The sequence below is a fragment of the Gymnoscopelus braueri genome, assembly GCF_963280865.1.
Source record: "Gymnoscopelus braueri genome assembly, chromosome: 9".
In the NCBI taxonomy this organism is placed as follows: Eukaryota; Metazoa; Chordata; class Actinopteri; order Myctophiformes; family Myctophidae; genus Gymnoscopelus; species Gymnoscopelus braueri.
This window is the reverse complement of record NC_137610.1, coordinates 3,169,089-3,197,026: the sequence shown is the minus strand read 5'-3', so window position 1 is coordinate 3,197,026 and position 27,938 is coordinate 3,169,089. Positions and strand designations below refer to the sequence as shown.

The 27,938-nt window shown below is 43.3% G+C and overlaps 3 protein-coding genes across 3 annotated transcripts; 2 read left to right on the top strand and 1 right to left on the bottom strand.

Annotated features, from left to right (window-relative positions):
- The first annotated feature begins 3,854 nt into the window (after positions 1-3,854).
- LOC308091810 (pyridoxine-5'-phosphate oxidase-like) lies at positions 3,855-4,623 on the top strand. The gene has a single exon (XM_080437536.1). It carries the CDS (start codon positions 3,858-3,860, stop codon positions 4,545-4,547), a length of 690 nt encoding a protein of 229 aa, XP_080293662.1. The 5' UTR covers positions 3,855-3,857; the 3' UTR covers positions 4,548-4,623.
- A 2,684-nt stretch (positions 4,624-7,307) lies between these two features.
- On the top strand, positions 7,308-15,072 carry LOC308091943 (uncharacterized protein). The gene is made up of 3 exons (XM_080437714.1): positions 7,308-7,362; positions 8,967-9,045; positions 13,590-15,072. Exon 3 carries the CDS (start codon positions 13,639-13,641, stop codon positions 14,656-14,658), a length of 1,020 nt encoding a protein of 339 aa, XP_080293840.1. The 5' UTR covers positions 7,308-7,362; positions 8,967-9,045; positions 13,590-13,638; the 3' UTR covers positions 14,659-15,072.
- Positions 15,073-23,900: 8,828 nt separating this feature from the next.
- Positions 23,901-25,436, bottom strand: LOC308091647 (neutral amino acid transporter B(0)-like; the record flags this gene model as incomplete). The annotated part of the gene is made up of 1 exon (XM_080437309.1): positions 23,901-25,436. The coding sequence occupies one exon, from the start codon at positions 25,434-25,436 to the stop codon at positions 23,901-23,903; it is 1,536 nt and encodes a 511-aa protein (XP_080293435.1).
- Between the last annotated feature and the right edge of the window lie 2,502 nt (positions 25,437-27,938).

The following is a 27,938-nucleotide window of genomic DNA, read 5'->3' as shown; positions in this document are numbered from 1 at the left end:
GATTCACCAGGACCCTGGATGGCTTGATTCTAGGCTTAAAATAATTGATATAAATATTTTTGGAAATGTCAATGGGAAAAATGCATTGACTATTTTGAAGTGGAACCAGAAAATGGCCGCCACTGCTATGCCCTATACGAGCTGCGTAGCATCCGTTCTGGCCTAACAGTGTTGCCAGATTCTGCGAGAGAAATAAGCAACACTGGCAACACTGCTAGTGGCTCCCCATTGGCTTAGATGGGGAGCTAGCCTGGGACCAGACGAAACTGCGAGTGCAAAAAAGATTGCACTCTGCGATTTGGGTCTGGCACTGCTCCATAGAGAATCCATTTCCTGCTCCAGAAGACGTGGGTGACCAATCAGGGCCCAGTATTCGAATATGGGAGACTGTAATTGGTAGTTGGTTTGATTGATTGATTGATTGAAATTTTTATTAGGCAAAAGAATGTAAAACAACACAGTTACATTTATAATGCTTTTGTCTAAAAGGTCCGGCCAAAAAAGTCCTTGCGGACTTGTTTCCGTTGGGGTCCTTGAATTGAATTGAATTGGTTGTAGGTCTAACCAATTGCATCGAGGGCCATTGTTTTGATCCCGCCCCTTGGGAAAAAAAACTTCCTCATGGAAGCACCAGACTCATATCCACGCAGTGATATAGTCTGGCTACGCGAGGCTAATGGGGAGCCACTAGCAGTGTTGCCAGATTCTGCGAGACAAATCAGCAAGCTGGTATACATGAGTCATGTCTTGTTTCTTTTAAATCCAAAGTGATACAGTTCAGACCTCCTAAAATAGCGGCATAGGTTTAGAGCTTTGTGTATTATTATCAACAAGGGCTATCACCTTTTACCCCCCCCCCCCCCTCCCTATATTATCCCAGCTATATTTTGGAACAATTTGCAATTCAATAGTCTTGAATTACGTTACGTTAAAAACTGAAAACCACGCAGGAAGAATAATCAAAGAAACAAGGAGATCAGATTGTATTGCAAACCATGACAAATCGAAACATTTGAAAACAGCAGCTGCTGTTTATGTCAAGGTGTATCCTATCTAGGAATAGGCTACACAGTAAAATCCTCAGTGTTCATTTAACTCTAACTCTGATTGTATGTGTCCATGTGGGTCCACTTTACACGGTCAGAGTTAAATTAACACTGAGGAATATACTGTGCACTGTAATATGTATATGGCCTGAGACAGCGTAGCAAATTAGAACTATGTCTGTAACCACAGCTGTCTCCTGCCCTCAGAGAAGCTGATTCTTCCTAATGTTTTCATAATGCTAAAAGCTATCAAAGAAAATGGATTATCTCCTCTTCTCTTTACAATTTCTTTTTTAAAGGTAGACGGTACACACACACACACACACGCACGCACGCACGCACGCACGCACACACACACACACACACACACACACACACACACACACACACACACACAGTAGTGTGACATAACAGTGTGCAAAGGTGCACTGAGTCAGATCTCTCTCTCTCTCTCTCTCTCTCTCTCTCTCTCTCTCTCTCTCTCTCTCTCTCTCTCTCTCTCTCTCTCTCTCTCTCTCTCTCTCTCTCTCTCTCTCTCGCTCGGTGCAGAGAGCAGCTGCAGCTCACATTCTGTCCTGTTGTTTGGGAGCAGCTACAGTCTCAACACAGTAAGTCACATAAAACTCTTCAGTCGCTTTTGAATTTGAAGGTCCTCCATAATTGTGAAAATATTGTTTTGTTTACTACACTAAAGAGCTGGAGAGAAGCAACTCACACTCTAGCAATGATTGCTATCAGAGTATAGAACTATTTAACACATATTTTAACAATACATATATATATAGTAGCGGCCGTCAGTCTCGAGAGACCACGGCACAAGCGCAATTGGATTAGATCAGGTGGTGCTGAGGGAGCAGTGCATAGTGTGGCTGTACAGTCCCACTCGCGATTTACAGTCTCTCTGGCAGTGATTGCACTTGAATGTGCTGCTCTCGCCTGCTGATGCTGATTGAGGTGCTTTTCGCCTTGCTCTCCTTTCTGCTGCTGCTTGACTCAGCGCCGTTTCACTGATTCCTTTCCGGACCTCCTGCCTCCAGCTGGCACGATCGTTTGCACTATCCTCCCAGTTGTCCACTATATATATATATATATATATATATATATATATATATATATACACACTCCCTTTAAGTTTCTGACTCATTACATGTATATTCATGATTGGGGCCATGTGCTGTACCATTGCAAAATCTTTTATGTTCTTGTACAGCAAAGGAAACATCTAAAAGTCTTTAAGAGACATTAGATATATATAGCAGCATGTAATGGTGTTGTATTCAACCCGAAGGTGGAGCTGCAGCTGCTACATTTCAACATGTGATGGTTCCACCTCGTTATGTCCAAAGTCTGCTTCATATTCTCTGCATGTACAGCGTACATCTGTAAGCTCAAGGTAGGGAGCACTGAACAGGTGAATATGGTAAAGCTACATAAGCCAGTAAACCAGAATGACATGCTCACTAATGCACAGCTATGTTCAGCGGCGATTTTCTCAGTTTTTTGTTTTCGTATGACGAAGTATTTAGGGCTTGTGGTTAAGAAAATGTCCCTCTTTTTTTTTCTTTTTTTTTTTTACAAATTGAACCCTGCTGCAAAGCATAGACTACATTAACAAATAGGTCTCAATTTAGACCATGACCAATTATGGTCCTACGATTTACTGTGTGTGTGTGTGTGTGTGTGTGTGTGTGTGTGTGTGTGTGTGTGTGTGTGTGTGTGTGTGTGTGTGTGTGTGTGTGTGTGCGCGCGTGCGTGCGTGCGTGCGTGCGTGCGTGCGTGCGTGCGTGCGTGCGTGCGTGCGTGTGTGTGTGTCTTCTGTTCATACAGGGTCATTCCATCACTGTCACCAACTGTAACACCTGGTTGTTGAAAGAGACCCAGTAAGTACCTGTTCATTCATTACTATTATAAGAAATCAATTTATTAAGTAAATGGAAGCAAGAGATCATTTTATTTGTTATGATGGTGTAATTGTAACAATACATTTAAAAGCCCTTTCTCACCCTCCTGGAAGTGCCATACCATATGCGGGTCATTGCCTGCACAACCAATACTTTTACAGGCCTTTTGACAAAGGCCATTTTAATATAGGATAGGATGGTAATAGGATAGGATAGGATCGGATAGGATAGGATAGGATAGGAGTGAATGGTGGTCAGATTGGACTGAAAACTTTGCCCAAATATGGAGTCACACGTCATAGTTACATCATAGAGCCAAGCCGTCAATAAGAGGGTCATGAAGCACATAAGTCATAAGCTACTCTGTTTAAAGCTAATTTAGCTCATTATGGTCAAGGTGACATCACCTGTTACACATTGGTATGTATGGGCATGTTTCACTGTTCTCTCTCAGTTTGCGGTTTGGACTGACAAGGTGGTGTAATAAATTCTTGTACAATGCATAACGTCAGCTAAAGTGTAGGTTACATGTTGAGTAGTATTGTATTAATTATAAGGTAAGAACTCTGTGTAAACTGTGATTCTGTGTTGTACTATGCTGTAGCCTACTCTGCTGCAATATCTAAAATACAACAAGCTTTGTGATTGCTATGCAAAATATGCTTTGAGGTTGCCGCTCTGCGCTGTGCCACATGCTCTGTTGCCATATGGGAGTTGGTAGTGTTCATCTGCACTAGGCAGACTGGTACCTGCAAACTGCAAAAGGATTCATTGTGAGCTTTATTGAATTTCATTTTAGGCATATTGAGGAATATTGAGGAGAAATCCAGCCCCTCCTGCTTCTCTGACGGCTCGTCGACAAATCATTCCCCCTTTGTGTTTTTACACAACATCGAGTGAAACCACAGCCATGGATCTCAGTAACATGAGGAGGAAATACAAAGGAGACGAGGAATGCTTTGAGGAGAGTCAGCTCATTTCTCTGGATCCAATGAGGCAGTTTGGCGATTGGTTTGACGGAGCCGCGCGGTGCCCTGACATTGGACAGCCAAATGCCATGTGCATCGCCACAGCCACCAAGGACGGGCGTCCCTCCGCACGCATGGTGCTGCTGAAGAATTTCAGCGACGAAGGCTTCCGCTTCTTCACCAACTATGAGAGTCGAAAGGGCGGCGAGCTGGAGAGCAACCCTTGCGCGTGTCTCGTCTTTTACTGGGAACCCCTGAACAGACAGGTTCGCATCGAGGGCGACGTGGAGCGCATCCCGTACCAGAGTTCCTGCGATTATTTCCACTCCCGGCCCAAGAGCAGCCAGATCGGGGCCGTGGTCAGCAGACAAAGCACCCCGGTTCCTGACAGAGATTACCTGAGTCAGAGAAACACAGAGCTGGAGGAACGCTTCAAGGACACAGAGGTGCCCAAGCCTGATTATTGGGGCGGCTACATCGTAAAGCCGTACTATATGGAGTTCTGGCAGGGTCAGACCAACAGGCTTCATGACCGCATCGTTTTCACAAAGCCCAGGAATGGAGAGGCGGAGCTGGAGGAGTTTCAGCATCCTGCAGAGGGTGGCTGGGTATACCAGCGACTCTCCCCTTGATCAATGCCACTGTCTGTGAGTTTTATGGACTTGTAACCATGTACGAACTACGATCAAAATGGCGGCCCATCTTCAATTTCAACCAGCCGTCTCAATGGACGAGTAGGGAGACAAACTCCAACCACTGTAGATGTAGTAGTTATATTGTATTAACATACTACAGTACAATACAGATTGGCTAAAATAATGTTTTATGGCCCGGACGGTTGGCCTAACCGTCTGGGCACCTAGGCTGGATTAACAGCCTTAATGTGACATATCTGCCATCTCAATATATCGGGAGGCAAACTCGCGACACACTGTCAGGCTGGTAATCCTGACATTGTGTCGCGAGTTCGACGACCTTTTCTGCGTATCTCTCTCCCCATTTCTATCAGTCTACTTCCCTATCAATAAAGGCAGAAAAAAATCTTTACATTTTTTTATAATGTTATATTATTAAAATAAGTCCTGGATTGTAGCTTTAACACTTCAGCAGAGTTTAATAGACATTGTTGTGTATACTATATGTGGTGGAGACTAGAGATTGGGCCTAGAGCTGTGGTTCTCAACCTTTTCTGGATCAGGGCCCACTTGAAAATCTTGAAAGAGTTCGTGGCTCACCCACCTGACCACTTAATGTGTCAGCCTTTCGGGTGCCGCGTTAAGGGGTCAAATGGGTGGGCCGCGTGCATATCATTTTCATGATCAATCAGTTAGATTGTCTTGGATCAATGGAACTAATGTAGAATACTTAAAAGTTCCTATTTATCGTTGTGACAATGAAACTAATAACTATATATATATATATTTTATATTTGTTTTAAAATATATATGAATCATTAAAATGCATTGCCTCCGTGCCAACTTGGCATATCTAGTGCACCACCCCTCCCTGAAGCACTACCCCTCCCCGAAGCAGCACCCCTACCCTAAAGTAACTCCCCTCCCTGAAGCACCACCCCTCACCACTCGGACATGGCTGGGAGTTGGTGGGTGGTCGTTGTCCTGTCCACACCACGCGACCTGCTCTCCCAACACATGTGCCTGCAACAGGGTCAGGTGAAGAGAGCAGCGAGGAAGAAGAGAATGAGGCAGATGATGATGTGCAGAGGAGGAGGGTGGAATCATTAGAATATGTGAGGCAGACTGATATGACACGTTTTGTGTTGTTAACCTGTCTCAAGTGGTTGTATGTTCAAGTCAACTTAAATACATTAAAAATACCTTATTTAGAAGTGCAATTAGTTCTCTTGTCTGCAAGTGTGGACGTAATGACAGAGTGTGTTTAAAGTCCACCTGTAACGAGATGAAATGGGTTCATAATTTACTAAACCATACATGTTTGGTGTATAGGCATATATTAGTCATTATAATAATTGTATTAATAGTTTAACATTGTCATTCTCCCTCATAACATATTATAAAATGGCAAACCCCAAAAATACTGTAACATCTTGCCCTCCTGTTCAATAGTGACACACGAGCGCCTACAAATTCACGCCCACAATCGAGACATAAGGGAGAACGGTGTACTGCAGCTGGCAATGCAATCCATATGAGCGGTATCGTAAAATACTGTGGTTTCACTGTTTTTTTTTTGTGTTCTAATAAAGTGTCCCATATGTTTTATTTGTCCTTTTTAATGTGACATATCTGCCATCTCAATATACAGCCCACAATATACTATAATATACTGCAAGTTTAAGTGGCCGCATGGTATATACGTCACGGACGCATCTCTTGAGGTTTTCAATACCCGTACATACATTTGTGTCTCATGTATATTAGGCTATTTATTTTGGAAAATTATCACATCTTGCTTCTTCCAAATGGCGTCTTGCCAGACTTATTACTAACCTGGAAAATTCACTCTGTAGTTGAAAATATCGGGATATCAGGATATGTCACTCCTGGCCATTTAGTTGGGTTATTATTTCCCCAATTCAGGTAAGTTAACCCATTTAGACCTGAGGCCGATTCTAAAAACGCCTTCTAAATCCTGACTGTTTTCTGAAAAACGTAGGTATATAGTATATTGTTCTCCCAGTATCAAAGTATCATTGGAGGTAAACAACCCAGAACCTCTGACAGTGGAATGTGTAGAAAAATAGCCACACAGTGAAAAATGTTTAGGAGTTGCATGAGTAAGTCCGCTGATTTAAGGTTAGGATAAGGAATTGGTTTCTGTCAAATCATCAGTGGGGGGGGGGGGGGGGTAGCCTATTCTGCGGTCAGCAGGAGCAGTAGGCCTATATTGTACTATCAGAAGGAGTAGGCCTATGTATACATTGAAGTGGGGTTGTGTACTTTGTCCTCCACTGATAGAGAGGACGGTTGAGTTCCCATGGCTACCAGGGAAACAGCTGCACACTTTCACTTTCACCTGTACAGTACACTGTATGTCTGGGAAATGGCGTGAACTGCTGTAAAGCACGCACACTCTCTCTCTCGCACGCACGCACGCACGCACGCACGCACGCACGCACGCACGCACACACACACACACACACACACACACACACACACACACACACACACACACACACACACACACACACACACACACACACACACACACACACACACACACACACACACACACACACACACACACACACACACACACACACACACACACTCTCTCTCTCTCTCTCTCTCTCTCTCTCTCTCTCTCTCTCTCTCTCTCTCTCTCTCTCTCTCTCTCTCTCTCTCTCTCTCTCTCTCTCTCTCTCTCTCTCTCTCTCTCTCTCTCTCTCTCTCTCTCAGAGGGTGCACAGAGCAGCACATCTCACAATCTGTCCTGTTGTTTGTGAGCAGCGACAGACTCAACACGGTGAGTCACACAGACACAGGACTTCTTCTAATCCACTGCTTTAGTGGCTTCTTGATTTTAAGGAGCTCCATAACTCTCAGAGTGTAACCCTTACGGGTCCATTTGGTTCTATTTGTTACACTCTGAGAGTTATGGACCTGTAAAGGTCCATTTGGTTCCTCTCTCAGAGTTATGGACCTGTAAGGGTCTATTTCAGTGGTTCTCAACCAGTGGTCCTGGGACCACCAGTGGTCCTTGAGGGGGTTCCAGGTGGTCCCCAGCTAAATGATGGAACGTTGGAAACCAAATGGACCCATTAGCCTATAGATATTTAACTCTGGAGAGAATAATTCATCAAAATCTTATCCAACGATGACAAAATATTCAAAGTCTTGGGTCTGAGAGTCTAAATCTCATCAAATGGTGGTCCGTGGCTCAAATGCCGAATATATAATGGACCTTGATATGAAAACGGTTGAAAACGATTTTTGGTTCCATTTGGTTCCACTCTCAGAGTTATGGACCTGTAAGGGTCCATTTGACCCCTCAAGGAACCCTGAATTGTGAAACTGGTACCGCAAGACGTTGATATATAATAAAAAAGAAGAAAATGTGTTTTTAATGATTACTTTCAAAAGCAAGTACTCCCTGTGCTTTAACTCAAGTCACAATGTGACGGAGCAACTTTCACTTGTAGTGGAGTAATAGGCTTTAGGCTACTTTCAACAGGTGTATGCACTGTACAGTATACTCTCAAGTCAAGTAATGGGTGTGTTATTTGCAGTGGTGGAAAGTAACTAAGTACTGTATTTAAGTACAATTTTGGTTCATTTGTACTTTACTTTATAAAGTACAAATACAATAAGTACAAATAAGTATTTCCAATACTTTTACTTCTACTTACGTACTCGACTACAATTATCTGAACACTTTAGTTACTAGTTACTTTGTAGATTTTTATTATTATTACAAAACATACATTAACCACTTCAGCCCTATATGCATTTGGGCCATTTGAAAATAGCAGATCTACAAGCTCACAATACGTCGCATTGTGAGCTTGTAGATCTGCTATTTTCAAATGATTTTTATACATTTGAAAAGTTGTGAAATGGGACATTCTGCACAATGAGTACTTTCTACTTTTGGTACTTTAAGTACATTTTTAATTCTGGACTTTGTGGACTTGTAACAGAGTATTTCTACATTATAGTATTGATACTTTTACTTAAGTAAAACATTTGAGTACTTTTTCCACCACTGGTTATTTGTGCACCAGTGATTCAGGTCCTAAGAACATTTTGCATCCAACTTTATTACACATTATGGGTGATACAGTATTTACTCAGCTGAGAAGAGTTCTCGATAAAATTTGCTGTAGGTGATATGTTTTTCTTTTCTTCTCTTTTTTGTTAAAAAGTTTGAACTCTCTACCTACCGATATTTACAACAAAATAATATACTGCTATAGTCAATAACAATATCTTAAGTGTCCTGTGGTTCCAGATGTAAGGATAATGAATAACACTGCTCCACTGTGACGCTGCCGGCATTAGCAAGCCAGAAATACATGTTTGGTTGTGGTGATGTCATGGTGATTAAGTTCTATTGTATCTTGTCTCAAGGTGTGAATTAAGAACAACCTGGATTGGAGGTGAAAGACACATTTGACTGCAACACTGAGATACTTCACCTTTGTAACAGGTACAGTATGGCTTGTTATCTACTATTAACCCTGGGGGAACGCATCTGTATAACCACTTTAACCATTATTTTATACTTTGGCTACTCAAAAATAGCAGATATACAAGCCCCAAGTGCCGCGTGCTGTGCTATGAGCTTGTAGATCTGCTATTTTTGAAAAATCGTGAACATTAAGTGCAAATCTTTGAATATATAATATTTTTAAAGCAAACTTTTTTAACTCAAATCTTTGCTTCTGGGGGGTCCCTGGATAAATATTTTGAGATGGGGGTCCGCGGCCAAATACATATTTTGGGAGTCCTTGACATGAAGAAGTTTGAGCACCACTGATTATAGCAACATAAGTTTTTTAAAAAAACTGTTAGGATTTAGAAGACATTTGTAGAACCCCCCCAGAAGCAAAGATTTTGAGTTACAAATGTTTGCTGTTGAACATACTGTATGGAAATGTACAGCTCACTTTAGGATACAGGCTTAAAATTATATTATCAATTGATTTGCCTAAAGAAAGAATATGATATTGACTGGTTCAAATGAGTGCTGGTGTGCACTCTAAGGCTTGCAGCAGGCAGAGGCTTTTTGTGGTTGTGCATTTCCTGTATGTGCGCTGCACCCGCTGCGTACGTGACATACAGCCTGCATTTATGACTAATCAGTGAGATCAAAGAGTACCCAAGATTTGATAGATTTAATGCAAAGGTGAATCATTTGATTTTCTCATTTATTTAACCTGATGTCATTAATGATTTAATTTACTGTATAATTTCTGATAATATGCAATATAATTGCATTTTCTGAATTATGCTCAGGTATAAGACACATCTTGGGGGAAATGTAACCCCCCAGTATGCCCATATATGGCCATGCTGATAATGTCGGTGCAAGATGCAAAGTAAGCGTTGTGTGTGTGTGTGTGTGTGTGTGTGTGTGTGTGTGTGTGTGTGTGTGTGTGTGTGTGTGTGTGTGTGTGTGTGTGTGGGTGGCTGTTGAAAAAGCCACAAAAAGCCACATACACACACTCTGACTTTTTTAACTTTCTAAACATCACCTACGTGCACACCTACATGCACACACATACACACACTCATGTCTGGAGAACTTCCTTTAGACCGTACTACCGTATATACAGTGGTGTAAAGTACATTTACTCAAGTACTGTACTTAAGTACACTTTTGAGGAATCTTTACTTTACTGGAGTATTTCCCATTTTCAGTACTTTTACTTCTACTCCACTACATCTCAGAGGCAAATATTGTACTTTTACTCTACTACAATTATTTGAAAATGTTAGTTACTTTGCAGATATAAATGATTACATTATAAAACATACATTAACCACTTTAGCCCTATTTTATACCTAGGCTATTTGAAAATAGCCGATCTACAAGCTCACAACGGGTCGCGATGCGACGCGTTGTGAGCTTGTAGATCTGCTATTTTCAAACATTTTGGTACTTTAAGTATTATTTTGATGCCAATACTTTTGTACTCTTACTCAAGTAACATTTAGAACACAGGCCTTTTACTTGTAACAGAGTACCTCTATTCAATTCAATTCAATTCAATTCAATTTTATTAAAGTGTCAAATCACAACAAGTTGTCTCAAGACACTTTATATGTACTTCTACATTGTGTTATTTATACTTTTACTTAAGTAAGAATTGTCAGTACTTTTTCCACCACTGCGTATAAAGGGGCTCTCACCAGAGCATCAATAAGAGGCTTGGGGAGGCTTTTGGACACGGAGAGGCGTTTGGGCTTTTGGACACAGAGGGCCTTTGGGCCCTTTGGGCTCTTAGGTTTTTGGGGCTTCTTCTTCTGCACCTTGCTCAGATGTTAAGCAGTCATGGCAGGTACATTTCTCTATTTTGAGATGAAACCTATTTGGTTTATTAATATTATACCTATAAGATATATATAATAATAAAACTATTTTTGGAATTACCAAATTTAGACTGGCCTGTATTTCAGGCTGAATGAGACCTAAATGGAACCTCCTCCTTTGTAATCTAAATTCAAAATTATTTTAGGACAAGCCTAAATTAAGGCATCTGGTAAATCTTACCAGACAGACATGAAACCTTCCTAGATTTTATTTCTATTTGTATTTGTATTGTTAAATACACATTTGTAAACCCACTATGAACTGAGCAAATAAAGGGAAGCTTTTAATCTTCCAAAAAGCCTAATTTTCTGAGTCAGTGCTATAAAGATAAATAGACTAGAGTTTTCTTCTGAAGGACACCGCCACGCCCTCGGTATGGAAATTCCACACAAACGGCTGATACACAACTGATATCATACACACCCCATTCAGGTAGAGATGTGTAGCTGATCCAGTGTTTGTGTGCAATGATTTTGTGCAATGATGATTTTGTGCAATGATTCATGCTTGATGGTGTAAATGTGAATATGGTTTGCATGTTTGGCTCGCTTTTCCCTGTGTGACAAGACTTGGACAGACAGAATTCCAAGATGTAGGCATAGGATGTGAGTGGGTTTTGATAGGATGAGCATCAGTGCATTTCTCTATAGACGGAGTAGGACAGGTTGTGTCAGTAGTCTTTTGAGTATTTTAACTGGTACATAATAAGTGACATAATAAGTGGGTGCTGAACGGTTGGTAGTCAAGTTGACATTTCTTCTGAGCATGCCAGTAGATTCAAGGGGCCCCTCTGCCCTTCTTATAACTTTGATATCTCCAGGCCCATATTGTGTCTTATAGTCCATGAGCCAGAGCCCCAAAATTGAGCAATGATTATCGAAAGAGTGGGCAAAACCAAACCTATATTAAATTGTTCATAGGGTCAATACGAGTAAATAAATATATGATAACCATTCCAAAGGAGCAGCTTTTTCATTGTTATCACACATTTTGTTATTTTCCCCATACGTACATGACAGGTGAAAAAATGACAACATTTTAAAAATAGTTATCATAATGAAACTTCCTGAGTTGATTACTTGCATGAAGACAATGATTTATCGTTTTACAAGTTTTCTGAAATTGTATATTTAAATATGCAAATTAGGCATTTAGTCCATGAGCCAGAGCCCCAAAATTGAGCCAGATATTGAATATTCCCTTGTTAAAAACCTTTGACTCCAACATCTTAACAAAATTAAATAAGAATGTTCACACTGGCTTTGTCCAATGTTCCAATGTTGATTCTGGAAAGTTATACAAATTCGGGCATATTTTCGTAATGCCTAATTTGCATATTTAAATATACAATTTCAGAAAACTTGTAATACGATAAATCATTGTCTTCATGTAAGTAATCAACTCAGGAAGTTTCATTATGATAACTCTTTTTTAAATTTTGTCATTTTTTCGCCTGTCATGTACGTATGGGGAAAATATCAAAATGTGTGATAACCATGAAAAAGCTGCTCCTGTGGAGAGGTTATCATATATTTATTTACTCGTATTGACCCTATGAACAATTTAAATAGGTATGGTTTTGCCCACTCTTTCGATAATGAAATCTTGTCTGGCTCATGGACTATTAAGAGGAGATTTAGTTAGCCGCCATTAACGCATTAATGCGATCTAATAAATAGTGCGCTTGGCCGCCAATAACGCATAAATGCGTTCTATTTTTTTAAACATTTTTTTTTTTAATTTGACCCTAAGACCTAGGAGATATGATTGTTTGAAGATCTAGACTCCTATCCACTTCCTTGTTAACTTAAAACTTAAAAATTCTGTATCTCGGCTCCTGAGTACTTTTTGTTTTTCAATTAAAAATCTCTGGCAGCCAACAGCTAAAAATCTGAAATAACTCTGGCAGCTGGTGAGTTAAGGGGTCTACGGATGGTGACCAGACTTAGACCATAAATCAGCCGTAAATTCCCTGAAGGCCATGCATGGGCCTGCTAACTGGGTCGAGTTTGCTCTGAAATCAACAATGGTGGGGAATATGTTGTTTCTCCGTCGCCACGGGTAAAATGCAGTTTTTATAATTGACGCTTCTGTGTATATAACCCGTTCAAAGGGTTCAGGGATCTCCTGTCTGTAACCACACCGCTCCACCAAGGTTTAGACGGCTGTCACGCTTTTAAAATATATATTCAAAGATTTGCACACATTTTCATGACTTTTCAAAAAATAGCAGATCTACAAGCTCATAGCGCTATGAGCTGGTGTATCTGCTATTTTTGAATAGCCAAAGAAATCTAAAATGACAGAGATGTGTTCCCTGATTGAACGGGTTAATGTAATACTGAATTATGTATCAAGAGACCCTGTGTCTCTGTAGTTAGTTGGTACACAAAACAACAACAGCAGGAGATCTACAGGAGAGGCCCGTATTGTTGCATCAAACGTCTTATGCCTGGTCACATGTTCCCTGTGTCCATTCTTTTTTACAGTCTAGGGTTGTGACCTTGTAGATCTGCTATTTTTGCAATAAAAATGTATAAAAAAGGGAAAGTGAAAAGTAACAGTTTGTGACATAGACGATAGAGGATCACACTGGTTGTACTCAGACTTTTGGACGCCACCGTAATATCATTTAACTTCTCTTTTCTCTCACCAAGGTGTTCTTCGTCATCTACCTCTTTAACTGGGGGGCGACACGTGAACTAAATGTGGAATGTGTTCTCTGACGTCTTGGACAGCCTCCCGGTCGTGGGTCAAGTCAAAGGTGTCGTTCACAACATCGCCGGAGATCATGAAGGGGCGAAGAAAGCCTACATAGCCTCCACCAGGAGTACAGTGCTCCTGGCTGGTGCAGTGGTGGCGGGCCCAGCGGGGGCCGCTGTAGCGGGGGTGTTGACAGACTCGCTGGTGACCGCCGTGACCAACAAACCGGTCGGATTCGTCCGAAATGTCCAGAGAATCGGTGAGGCAAACAGTGTGGGAGAAGCACTCGTTGCGGTGGGGAAAACGGGCCTGGACATGGGGCTGGACGCTTCCAGTGGTGCGGCGGCTGGGGGAGCGACCCGGTCAGTCGGAAAACAGGCAACAAAACAAGTGCTGAAATCTACCTCAAAAACGGTAGCAAAACAGGTCGTGAAAAAGGTCGCGGTAAACCAAATGGCGAAATCTGTCACTGACGCAGCTCTCGATCACTCTCGTAAAAGGTCCACACCGTTCGATGACACAGAATCTGAATCGTACCACACAGCTAAAAGGTCCAAAGAGGAAGACAACAGTGTTTGGGCCAGGCCTGATAAGGGGTCCTCGTCTGATGAGGAGGACTCGCCATCAGACGAGGACTCTGATTCGACGGCCTCGTCTAATGTGTCCTCCTCATCAGAGGAAGAGGACTCGTCTGATGAGTCTGTCGATAAAGCATTGTTAAAATTTGTTAAAAAAGGTTACATCTATTATTTCCTTTGCGCAAATGGATTATACAAACCTGGCCTGACCAAACGAGAAATCAAAAAAAGGCTTAGGGAACACGCAGGAAAAGTAGGATATAGTCCAAAACTAAACACAATCATTAAAGCCTTTGTGTGTATTAATGTGTGGCTAGCTGAGGGAAGGATCAAAGAAAGAGCTAAGCATACAAGAGTTAACAGAAGAGAATATTTCCACGAGGATATTATAAGTGTTGTCGAAGTGTTGTTGCAGAAGTCAACTCACAGCCAGAGTCACAATTGAAAATCAAATATTTTAAATTGATTAAAAAAGAAGGAACAAATAGATACAAGATTGTGGAAGTTGACGAGTTTGGTAACATCATCTAAGTACCTTAGATGATATTAGGATCAGGTGATAAGTTATAATTGTGAAAGTCGTACTACTAATTATAGTGAATCATGCAAAAAATAAATAGTGACATTTCTACAGCCATGATATAGGCTACTGTAGCACAGCATGTGATTACCAGTTCTACATTGTCTACTGTCTCCCTCTTCACATTTTGTATTAGCATGCAATGCATCCAAATATATTATGCTTTATTCTACTGATATCAATATATTGATTTAAGGTGGAAGTACATACTCAAAATAGCTATAATTACTGTAAATGTTTAGAAGATGTTCATTACTGTCCCAAATAAAAACATAAAAAAGGAAGAATTATGTAAAGTGAAAGTAACTGTGTGGCTCCTTTCTAATGGTTCAAAAATAAACTTTAAGGAGGCAGTTGTCTTGTTTGGCCTCATTAGGAATATTCTACATAGTTTAAGATATGTCATATAAGGAGGCAGTTGTCTTGTTTGGCCTCATTAAGAATATAGTTTTAAGATATGTCTTTTCATATAATCAAGTGTGATCAAAATCAAGTGTGATTAAAGCATCACTACCAACCCGTGGTGTAAAGTAACTAAGTACATGTACTCAAGTACTGTACTGTAAAATGTTTAGGTATATTTTTACTTCACTAGAGTATGTACAATTGTCTATACTCTATACTTTTACTCTACACTACATCGCAGAGGCAAATATTGTACTTTTACTCCACTACAATTATTTTAAAACTTTAGTTACTAGTTACTTTGCAGATATAAATTATTACATTATACATTTACCACTTTAGCCCTATTTTATACCTAGGCTATTTTAAAATAGCCGATCTACAAGCTCACAACGCGTCACATCGTGACACGTTGTGAGCTTGTAGATCTGCTACTTTCAAACATTTTACTACTTTCTACTTTTGGTACTTTAAGTACATTTTGATACCAATACTTTTGTACTTTTACTCGAGTACATTTTTAATTCCGGACTTTTACTTGTAACAGAGTACATCTACATTGCAGTATTGATACTTTTACTTCAGTAAAACATTTGAGTACTTTTTCCACCACTGCTACCAACACAAATGTCAGTGAACTCCAAATTATTCCAGTATCAAAATATTATTCGAGGTAAACAACTCAGCACCTCTGACAGTGGCATTTTGTTCTTTCACACAGTGAAAACATGCTTTAGGTTTAGGAGTTGTAAACTTGTACTTGCAAGTCCACTGGTCTTAAGGTTAGCATAAATAAGGAATTGGTTTCTGTCAATTCCTCAGTGAAATACCTGGGCTGCATTTTAGAGAGTTCCATGTGTCACAGCTTGGCTCTAGGCCGTGACAAACATTAGGGAGGAGACCAGGTTGAAGGTATAAAGTAAATACATATTTATTAAACAACACCTAATAACAACGAACAACGGAGGTATGAACAGAACATAAGGATCCTATGGGGTGTGAAGTCAGTAATCAGTAGTGTAGATGTGGATGTGTGGAGCATGGTGTGGTGCGAGGTGTGTGGATGGAAAGGAAGAACATAATCATAATGATAAGGGCATGGAGAATAGGAGTTGGGGATGGTGGAGACAGGTCTGCTTCTCTCAGGCTTCTCCTGGAGACTGGCCAGGGTGGGGCTTTTATAGCCTCCTGGAGGCACCGGGCCCAGGTGCTCTCCAATGAGCAATCAGCTCCACCCTGCTCCCCTATAGGGCAAGAGTTAGTGCCAAGCATCACACCCACAACCAGACTAATATATGGGGCATCACACCCCCCCCCTTAAAGACGTGGTCCCACTAGGAACCTCGGCTCCCCATTGAACACTACTTAAATACAAAACAAATAACAAACCCAAAATTCAAACACTTGAGTGCACTTTACATCATACAATCTTAACATAAAATTTGACAATTTCAGACTCAAATACTTTCAGAAAATGTGTCTACTACTAGAGTGTAATAACACCCTTAGAGCCCTGGCTTTGCACACCCCTGGACTCTCCTCCCCCCTCAACAGCTGGATCCTGGTGTTTCAGCTAGCAATAGGGCTGTCAAGGAGCAGGACAGGCCAGGGACCACAACGCCAGGCTCTTGAAAAACAAAGACATCAAGGATTAGACAGACATTTACACAGGAGCACGAGACAGTGCATCTGCCACCACATTATCTTTCCCTTTAATGTGCCTGATGTCCAGAGAAAATGACTGTAACAACAAAGACCACCTAATAAGTCTTTGGTTTGGACATTTAAGAGAGCTAAGGAATGTAAGTGGGTTGTGATCTGTATCGACAATAACAGGCACCCCAGATCCCACATACACACTGAAATGCACCAAAGCCAACACCAGTGCCAATGCTTCCTTTTCAATAACAGAGTAATTAAGCTGGTGCTTATTAAACTTTCTAGAAAATAAACTGACTGGTCTGTCCAGCCCCTCACTGTCAGCCTGCAACAATACTGCACCTGCCCCAAAATGACTCGCATCGACCTGCAACTTGAACTGTTGGTCCATGCGAGGAGCTGCTTGAACTGGGGCAGAGCACAGCAAGATCTTAGCATTTTTTCGGCAGAAACTTCTATAGTATCCTATTAACCCTAAGAATCGCATAAGATCTTTCTTAGTAGCGGGAGGAGGATAATTCTCCACAGCAATCACTTTTGCGTGCACAGGACAGACCTCCCCCTGGCCGACCACACGACCAAGGTACGTGACCGTTGCACGAGCAAATTCACATTTTGCAAGATTGACCGTTAACTGCGCATCAGCCAACCGCTGAAAGAGCGAGTGGATCCGTACAATGTGACTCTCCCAAGTGTCACTATACACGACCACGTCGTCCAAATAAACGGCACAGCCTTCGAGGTCACCAACAACCCTATTCATAAGGCGTTGGAACGTCGCCGGTGTATTTCGTAACCCAAATGGCATGACTTTGTAGGAGTAGAGACCGGACGGAGTAATAAAGGATGCAATTTCCCTAGCTCTTTTTGACAGTGGGACTTGCCAGTATCCCTTTAACAAATCAAATTTGCTGACAAATTTCGCTGACCCAACCTCGTCAATACAGTCATCCATTCTAGGCAATGGAAAGGCATCTGGTTTTGTCACGTTGTTAACTTTGCGAAAATCTGAACAGAACCTAAATGACCCGTCAGACTTCGGAACCAAAATGCATGGTGAAGCCCAACTAGCCGACGACGGCTCCGCAATCCCATTCTCCAACATATACCGGACCTCTGCATCCAACACCCGGCGTTTGTCTGCAGAGACCCGATAAAAACGCTGCCGAATGGGTTTTGGATCAATCAACATGTTCGATAAGATGCGTTTGTGATGGTGTATCACCAAATAAACCTGGGAAGTTACCAATCAACCTAGCCAACTCTGACCGCCGAGCCTTGGGGAGATGACACAACAAGTTGTCTAACTTACTAAGGGACTCTGTGTTTTTCAAGCGCCCATACACCAATGTCTCGTCAAATGTGTTGGTGTCCTCGCCCTCAGCCACTGCCACCGACTGAGAGGTAGGACCCACGCCCGCTGCCAAACACACAGGTAGAATCTCCCCAGACTCTCGGCCATAATATGGTTTTAACAGATTTACGTGACACAATTGAGTAGCTTTACGACGGTTTGGAGTTGAAATGACATCGTTTTCTTCTGAAATTTTCTCAACCACAGTGTGTGGACCTGTAAACTTTGCTTGGAAAGGCGAGGTCACAATTGGCAAAAGAGCCAGCACCTGATCGCCCGGACTGAATTCCCGACGTTCAGCCCGCCGATCATAGGAGCGCTTAATTTTCACTTGAGCCTTTGCTAGATTCTCTTTAGCCATTGTACCTGCCACATACAACTGCTGCCTGAACCCATTGACAAAGTCAATTAGATTTTTGGGAAGGTCAGGAGCCTTAAAGTTGTCATGAAGCAGTGCAAGTGGACCACGAACTAAATGACCAAAAACCAACTGATTAGGACTAAACCCAGTACTTTCTTGCACCACCTCCCGAGCATCTTTGCCCAACTCCGTGCAATAAGCCCGCATTAAGAATTTTAAGGTCTGGTGAAACCGCTCTAGCGCCCCCTGACTTTGAGCATGGTACGCTGATGATTGAGAGTGTTTCACCCGGAGCTGCTTCAGAACCTGAGCAAACATATGGGAGGAGAAGTTGGATCCCTGGTCGCTCTGCAGAACCCGAGCAATACCAAATATTGACATGAACTGCGAGAGAGCTTTAACCACAGCCCTAGTCGTTATTGACCGTAGTGGATAGGCAGCTGGATACCTGGTTGCCTGGCACATGACTGTTAACAGGTACTTTGCGCCAGACCTAGAGGGAGGCAGAGGGCCGACACAATCGATGATGATGTGCTCAAATGGCTGCCCTATAGCTGGTATGGGGTGCAATGGGGCAGGCTTAATTACCTGATTGGGCTTCCCAGTCATCTGGCATGTGTGACACGTTTTAATGTATGCAGCCACATCCTTTCTCAACTTGGGCCAAAAAAAATACTGCAAAATCCGATTATATGTTTTCTTGACACCCAAATGCCCTGACTGGTCATGTGAAAGTTTCAACACTAAATCCATGTATTTAGCTGGAACTACCACCTGGAACACTGGTTCCCCCGCCCCAAGTTCCCCACATGGAACCCACTTCCTCACTAGCAACCCATTATCAAGGAAATACCCATTTGCGCTATCCTCCACCTCACTACCTGTCAGAACTTCCTCAAAGAGGCCTCTGATGGACGGATCGGACTGCTGCGCCGCAACAAGCTCTGTCTGGGAAACAGAAATGGGCACATCAGATAACGCAAAACCGGCATCAGAATTTTCAACTTTGTCACGCTCAATTTCACGAGCGCCGGCACGTGTCACAGCTGCTGCTGCAAATACCTGCGGAAATTCCCGCTCGCTCTCGTCTGGATCACTGGCTACAATCGGAACCAGACTCACCAATGGTGCTGGCGGCACCTTAGCCCATACGAGGCCACCCGCATGCATATTCCCCAAGAGGACATCGACCCCAGCCATCGGAAACGCCTCACGCAACGCCACCTCCACCTCACCATGGACCAAGCCACAGTCAATTTCAAGTTTGTGTGTAGGAGAAGAGATTATGGACACGCCCATACCACGGCTCAACATGGCATCCCCAGTTGCAGACTTAGAGGAAAACGCCAGAACAGAATCAAGCACGTATGTGCCCAGCGCCGCAGTGTCCCGCAGAATTGTTGACACCTTTTCATTGGACCCAACAAGGGAGACAAACCCCCTCTCTACGAATGGACGGTACGCCTCGTCTACATCGCAGAGACTCCTCTCGTTCCCATGTAAAGGACCTTCCGACCGCGACACCACAGACACCGGCGCAACAAACGCTGCTGACTTCCACGTTCACGTGCGTTTTATTCCTCTGTTGTAAAGAATAACAGTCTGCTTTTATGTGACCCTTTTTGCCACAATAGTGACATGTTTTTTCACCGTCACGGGCCGCCCTACTTTTCCCATCCTCCATTTTCGAATACCTGGTGAAAGGTGCGTTAGAATTATGGCTGGGTGCGCTATAATGATGGCTGGGTGCGCTGTTCTCCCGGTGCGTACTTTGGGCGCCCCGCGGTACCCACTCTCGGTGCGTCAACACATATTGATCAGCCAAAGCGGCCGCCTCTGCCACTGTTTTAATCTGCTGTTCTGTAATATACGTTGCTATACGATTTGGGATTGCATTTTTAAACTGTTCTAACAGTAGTAAGTCACATAAGCCCTCACATGTGTCGCCACCTGAAACCATCCGCCAACGGTTAAAGTTAATGACCAACTCCCGTGAGAACTCCAAATATGACTGTTTGTCGTCTTTTCTGTTGTTTCTAAAGTGCTGACGGTAACTCTCCGGCACCATTTCATACACTTTAAGAACAGCAGATTTAACAGTGGCATAATTTAAACTTTCCATTACCGATAATGCCGAATACGAATACGAATACGCCTCCTGTGCCTTCCCAGTAAGCACGCACTGCAGCATCACAGTCCGGTCCGCATCAGGCCAACCTCTTGAATTAGCCAATCTTTCGAAAAGTGAAAAAAAAGTCTCTGGCTCCTTCTCACTAAACTTTGGCATCAAGCGCAAACTGCTCACCAAATCAAAAGATCGCTTTCCTGAAGCTACACTTCCATCTCCTTCCAACAGCTTCTGGTCCAATTTACCCTCCTTGACAAGTTCTACCTTCTCTCTCTGCAGAAGAATTCTCATTTTTTCCATCTCAATTCTCTCTCGCTCTACTTCAACTCTTTCTTTTTCAATTTTAAGCTGTTGTCTGACCCTCTCCATTTCTAGCTAAACAAGCATCAGTTATTTTTGTTCCAAAAAAGACAGATTTTGGGTTGGTGGCGGCACCGCCGCACCGTCCTCCCCTGTTTCATTACCTGGCAAGATACCAATATCTTCCAAGCCAGCACTTAATACTACCTTAATTGTCTGTACTTTCCGTCTCCTGTCCCCAATGTCAATTTTGTAATAGTCAGAAATTTCTAGGTACAGCCTTCCAAAAAGCTCTTCTGACGGCGACGCGACAAATTCATCAATTTGAGACATTTTAATTATCACTTGAATGTATACCAGACACGTTAAATGAAACACTGGTACAAACTGTAACCGAGTAATCAGGAGCGTCCCCTAGCTGCCTAATCCAATCTTATATAACTCACCCCTAGCTCTTCATGAGGTGTTGCGGGGGTATTTACGCACTAAATATACGCAGGAGACAACGTAATCAGTTGATAATTATGCCGTCAGCCACGTACCGTGCTCCCGAGACAACTGCTACTACCGTGTTCACCCCAACATTACAAAAATACAAGAAAAAAAACAAATCCACGAAAGTTTAAAAACTAAACGTGGCTTATGCTTAACATGGGACAAACAGTAGCTCCTATATGTATATACTCAATTTGTCAGTACCAGTGTGTCAAAAACTTAGCCCACATAGGCTACATTCAAATAACTCCATGCTCAACGAAAAAAATACGGGGAATCAAAAAATTTAACTATAACGAAGCGTTTAACAAAACACCGCACGCACTGAAAACACTTTGAAACCGCTTTACACAAAGAAAAAGGGAATCCCGAGTTAGGCCCTCCCAAACCGCATTTGATTGGCCCAACTTTACATTACGTCACGGGGAATACCCCAATTACTTCAAGACCGGCTTTCAAAAAACACTCAGTAACTGCGCGCAACAAAAAACTTTAACTTAACTTTAAAGTTTGACAATACTCACTTAAGTTCGGAACGAGCCCCCATTTGTCACAGCTTGGCTCTAGGCCGTGACAAACATTAGGGAGGAGACCAGGTTGAAGGTATAAAGTAAATACATATTTATTAAACAACACCTAATAACAACGAACAACGGAGGTATGAACAGAACATAAGGATCCTATGGGGTGTGAAGTCAGTAATCAGTAGTGTAGATGTGGATGTGTGGAGCATGGTGTGGTGCAAGGTGTGTGGATGGAAAGGAAGAACATAATCATAATGATAAGGGCATGGAGAGTTGGAGCTGGTGGAGACAAGGTCTGCTTCTCTCAGGCTTCTCCTAGAGACTGGCCAGGGTGGGGCTTTTATAGCCTCCTGGAGGCACCGGGCCCAGGTGCTCTCCAATGAGCAATCAGCTCCACCCTGCTCCCCTATACACGAATCCACGGAGCGCTGCCCTGCGCGCAGCCATTGCTGCGGTGTCAACGCAGGTGTCACCACAGACGCGCTGCCTGTAGCTGCCTGTAGGCGGCCATTGCTGCGGTGTCGCGTCCGCGGAGCGTTGACACCGCAGCAATGGCTGCGCGCAGGGCAGCGCTCCGTGGATTCGTGTATAGGGCAAGAGTTAGTGCCAAGCATCACACCCACAACCAGACTAATATATGGGGCATCACACATGGATGGTAGAAACATGACCAACGAAGTACTAGGCAACGTACCAGATCTGACAACGTTTTCAGACAGAACCATGAGGTTTTTTAGAATATTTGAAGATGGTTTTGGCATATTAATTGATTTTATGCAAGCTTGCCGTTCTTGGCATGAGAGCTTGACCAAAGGAAAGTTGCGGTCACCTCAGAACAGACTAATAATAGTCATGAGCTACTAAGTTTGGGTCCTGGAAGTCATGTAGGCAGGAACCAGTTTAGGGAGACCAAATGTCTTCCTGTCTCTGGCTAGACGACCATGGTTCACAGAGAGGTCTCTATCTTTTTTATGTCTTTACTTTGGTCAGGGAAGCACATAGTGTTGTTTACTAGATCAAGTATAGCAGATGTGTTTAGGACTCTGCTAAAGGGATAAATGTGTGACTGTATAAGTTTATAGAGCTCTCCTAAAGGGATCGTTTACTTACTGTACATTGGTGCCACCCAGTGGAACAGCATGGATACAGCAATCAAACTGACTGCAAATTTGAAAGTAAAAAGTTGATTGTATAATGGAATTCAATGACGGTCAGGTCACGCTGAAATCTTGCCCATAGAGTCAAACGTCATACATCGTAATGATGTCAGAAGAATGGTCATTGGTCACATTCTGAGATCCACTTGGGGGAAAAAAATTAAGAAAAAAAGATGTTGGTGTATACAATATACCAAGTTTTTTTAATACACATGTACAGTATGTACATTTGATGATGCTCTTTTTATTTTTTTGCACTCTCTTTCTGTTCTTTTCGATTTGTATCATTATTCTGTTGTTGTTATTGTTGTTATTCTGTTGTTGTTGTTATCAGACAATGCTGCTGCATTGTCTGAAGGAAGCCAAACCAAAATAAGTTTTACTCTTATGTACCTGTACAAGATGTAACAATAAAGTACAACCTTGAACCTTGAGCCGTTATTAGACGCCATCTTGTTTTTTTTTAATTGTAGGAAATTAAAAAAGGGATATTTAGGCCTACTAGTAAAGTAAGGAATAACAGTCTGATCAAATTCTTCAATCAAATGATGGACTCTAAATCCTCTAGACTTGGTAAACTGAACCTGAGTTGTCTACACCAAATCTCTTCGCCAAAAATAGCCAATATACAAGCTCACAATGCGTTGCAACGCAGCGTGTTGTGAGCTTGTAGATATGCTATTTTTGGCTTTTGTCCACCCCCTCAGAATATGGATAATGGGGTTCAAGTGGTTAAAGAGGGTTGGGCCAGGGCGTCGCCCTCGGAGCCTAGTTCTATCTGAACGAGGAGTGAATCTGGGAGCTTCTCTTCCACCACCTCGCTCAGCTCCAGCTCTTCTTCTCTTTGGGAGGTGCGGTCCACAAAGTGCTGCAGGAGCCCGGCTCCGAAAGCATCGCCCTCCACATTGACCATGGTGTTGACGCGGTCAACGATCCAGTCGACAGCCAAAATGAGAGATATGTCTTCGGTGGGCAGTCCTATCGACTCCAGGATCATGGCGAGGGTCAACACGTGCCCGGCGGGGATCCCTGCCGCGCCCACACTGGAGGCTGTGGCCATCACCAGGATGGTGACCACCTGGGCGAAGCCGAGGCTAATGCCGTTGAGCTGGGCGATGAACACGGTGGCCGTGCACTGGACGAGGGCCGCTCCGTCCATGTTGATGGTGGCGCCGATGGGCAGGATGAACCGGCTGACGTGTTTGGACACGCCGTTCTTCTCCTCGACGCACTTTATCATCATGGGCAGCGTGGCAGAGCTGGAGGCCGTCCCAAAGGCGGTCGCCAGGGCAGTGAATATCCCCCACATGAAGGTGTAGGGGTTCTTCCTGGTGAAGATGAAGTAAATGCCAGGCACGACCAAGAGGCCTTGGATGGCCAGGCCAACAATGCAGCAGGCTATGTATTTTCCCATGCTGGCAAACAGCATGCCAACATCCCCCATCTCTAGAATCTTACCCGCTACAAGGAACATGATGCCAACAGGAGCGTACCACATGACCCAGGACACCAGGTGCATGGTGGCTTCATTGAATTGACTGAAGAACTCGATGAGAATCTTTCCCTTCTCTCCAAGGTTCCTCAACGCCACGCCAAACGCCATGGCAAACACCAGGAGCCCCAGAATGTTCACGCTGTCCTGCTCCGTTCCAAAGGGCACCTTCTCAGTAGTGCTGACTCCATCTGTGCCGTTGGTGATGATCAGCTTGTAGCTCGTTGCGTACGACTGGAAGGCGGCGGACACCAGGTTGGAGGGAAAGATGTTTCTGACCAGGTCTAAGAAAGAGTCCACCGCCTCTCTGGCCTGTGGAAAGTCCTCACCCAGAGGGGGCTTGATGCTGGCGGTGACCGACCCAGGGCTGACGACGGAGGCCAACGCCAAGCCGATGACGGAGGCGATCACGGTGGTGGCCAGGAAGTACAGCATGGCCCAGCCGCCCAGCTTGCCCAGGGCCTTGGGGTCGATGCTGGCCGCTCCGGTCACCAGACTGCACACCACCAGAGGGATGATGATCAGCCTCAGCATGCGGATGAGCAGCTCTCCTGGGAACCCCACGTAGATAACCTGAGCCGGGGTCAGCTGCATGTCGCGCACACCGATCCCGATACAAACCCCCAGGGTCACCCCGGCCACGGTAAGAATCACCAGCAGGTTTGCCATCACTGTCCTCTGGAAGCGCTGGGCCAGCGATGCCGGCTGGTGGAGGCGCTCGTCGCTGTTGGATCCAATACCTTCCTCCATGTTGATCTTATCAGCCATCTTGCACTGTAAAAGCAAAAAAAACTACACAAAGATCAACTGGTACTAATTCATAACAATGTGGGCTTGATATTTATTTATTATTCTCCTCAAAAATGTTACATCATATCACTATGATGTCATATTGACCTCCAAATATGGAGTTATTTGCCTCTCCATTGACTTCCATAAAATATGAAATTTGTTTGTAAAAAGTTGTATGTTTTGAATTATTTTAAATTGGGGCACTTTAAAGGAGAATACCGGACAAATTAAGTGTTATCTTTGATGTCTCGTTACTCACCTAACGACGTGAAAAGTAGCGCTCTTTTTTTCCATATATTCCCCTGTCGTCATTTTTTAAACCCCCTCCGTTGTCATAATGGGAGCGCGTGGGTAAGGGAGATTCGTCTATTATAACCGAGGCAAAGTTGTTTTTCTCTCTTCTGCTAGTCATTGTGGAGTCTCATGATAGTCAAACGTGCGTTGAAATGTCCTGCGAGGTCACCGTTAATGGCGAACGATTTAACACTGGATGCTTGTTTCTTTCCAGAACCTGGCAACTCGTGTTGCCAGATTCTGGAAACAAGCAACCAGTGTTAACTCGTTCGCCATTGACGGCAGCCTCGCAGATAGTTTCAACGCATGTTTGACTATCATGAGACTCTACTATGAATACTAGTAGAGAAAAAAACAACTTTGCGTCGGTTATAATAGACGAATTTCCCTTACCCACGCGCTCCCATTATGACAACGGAGGGGGTTTAAAAAATGACGACAGGGGAATATATGGAAAAAAAGAACGCCACTTTTCACGTCGTTAGGTGAGTAACGAGACATCAAAGATAACACTTAATTTGTCCGGAATTCTCCTTTAAACTATGCGACGAGGCACTGAGTATATGTTCTGTACTGCATGAAGAGAACCACATGAAGCCACACATGAAGCCACGCCCTTATTGGTCTAGTTACTAGACCAACTAGAAAAAGTGCTCCTCGGAGCATAAGTCTCCGCCAGGTCAGGTAGGTTATTATGGCCTCCTGGTGGCGCTATAATAGGCCAATGTGAAAAGGGTTCCATTTCTTCTTAGGCTTTTCATAGCAATCGGACACTGCATTCATGATTTTGTTCCAAAAATGTGGTTTGCTAAATTAGACCTGCTGGTGGCGCTATAACAGGCAAATGTGAAAAGGGGGGCATTTCTTCCTCGGCCTAATGGGAATGTGCGTGCAAAATTTCACGGAAATCGCACACTGCGTTCATGATTTGAGGAATTTTGTTCAAAACGGACCTATCCTGCAAACTTTGTTAGCCAATGTTAGGCAAATGGATGGAATATGAAATCTCAGACACATCCATCTTGATCACATGATTATAGAGATACTGTGTACCGATTTGCGTGTTTTTTGGACAGAATCTGAAGGAGTAAGAAGAAAACATTTGTTTTACAAAAGTCAGCCTCCTGGTGGCGCTCTAAAAGGCAGATGTGAAAAATGTGTTTTCCTTGGCCTCTAGGGAGTGTGCGTGCAAAGTTTCACGCAGATCGGTGCAGTTATAGGTAAAAACGTGAATCGGCCTGTTATAGCGCCACCATGAGGCTGATATGAACGTTTTCAAGTGGCATTTCTTCCTGGGCTAAGTGGGAATCTACGTGGAAAATTTCACGGAAATCGCATGCTGCGTTCATGATTTGAGGCATTCTGTTCAAAACAAACCAATCCTGCAAACTTTGGAAGGCAATCTTAGCCAATCTGGATGGAATATGGAAAATCGGACAGATCCGTGTTGATCACATGACTATAGAGATACTGTGTACCGATTCGCGTGTTGTTTGGACCAAATCTGTAGAAGTAATATTCAAAAATGTGTTTAGCAAAAGTCAGCCTCATGGTGGCGCTATGACAGGCTGATCTGAAGAATGTGGGGCAGAGGTTCTACTGTGGCATCCAGGGAGTGTGTGTGTGCAGTTTCACAGTGACCGGGCAAACAGTGATGAGATTAGCTGCTCGCAGACAGAAGGACGGACGGACACACGGACACACGGACAGACGGACACACGGACACACGGACGGACGGACAGGGGTCAAAACATACTCTCTCGACCTGCCTTTCGGCCTGGCGGAGACAATAAGGGCGTGGCTTCATGTGGTTCTTGGCCTTCATGTGGTCAGTCTGTGACGTCAGTCACCTGTATGACACCATATTTGGGCAAGGTTTCAGGGCAGGCCGATCCGACTGTCATTGAATTCTATGACCAATTTAAAGTGAAATATTCTTGTGGTCGTACTGGGGTCAAAATATCTTTGTTGATCTTGTTGTCTTTGATCTTGCAGTGTTAATCAAACACTTGCAACACATTTAACTTTGTTATTATTCAGCCAGGCAAGACAAATGAAGAACAGATTTTTATTTACAATTGTGACCTGGCAAAATAGGAAATACCTTTTGAGGGAGAGGGAGGGGGAATGGGGCTAAAATAAATCAAACAGGTTAAAAGCAAATCAAACCCGAATAGAAAACAC

Excerpts from the sequence above, each read along its gene's own strand:
- LOC308091943 (XM_080437714.1), top strand. The coding sequence starts at position 13,639 with ATGTGGAATGTGTTCTCTGACGTCTTGGACAGCCTCCCGGTCGTGGGT.
- LOC308091810 (XM_080437536.1), top strand. The coding sequence starts at position 3,858 with ATGGATCTCAGTAACATGAGGAGGAAATACAAAGGAGACGAGGAATGC.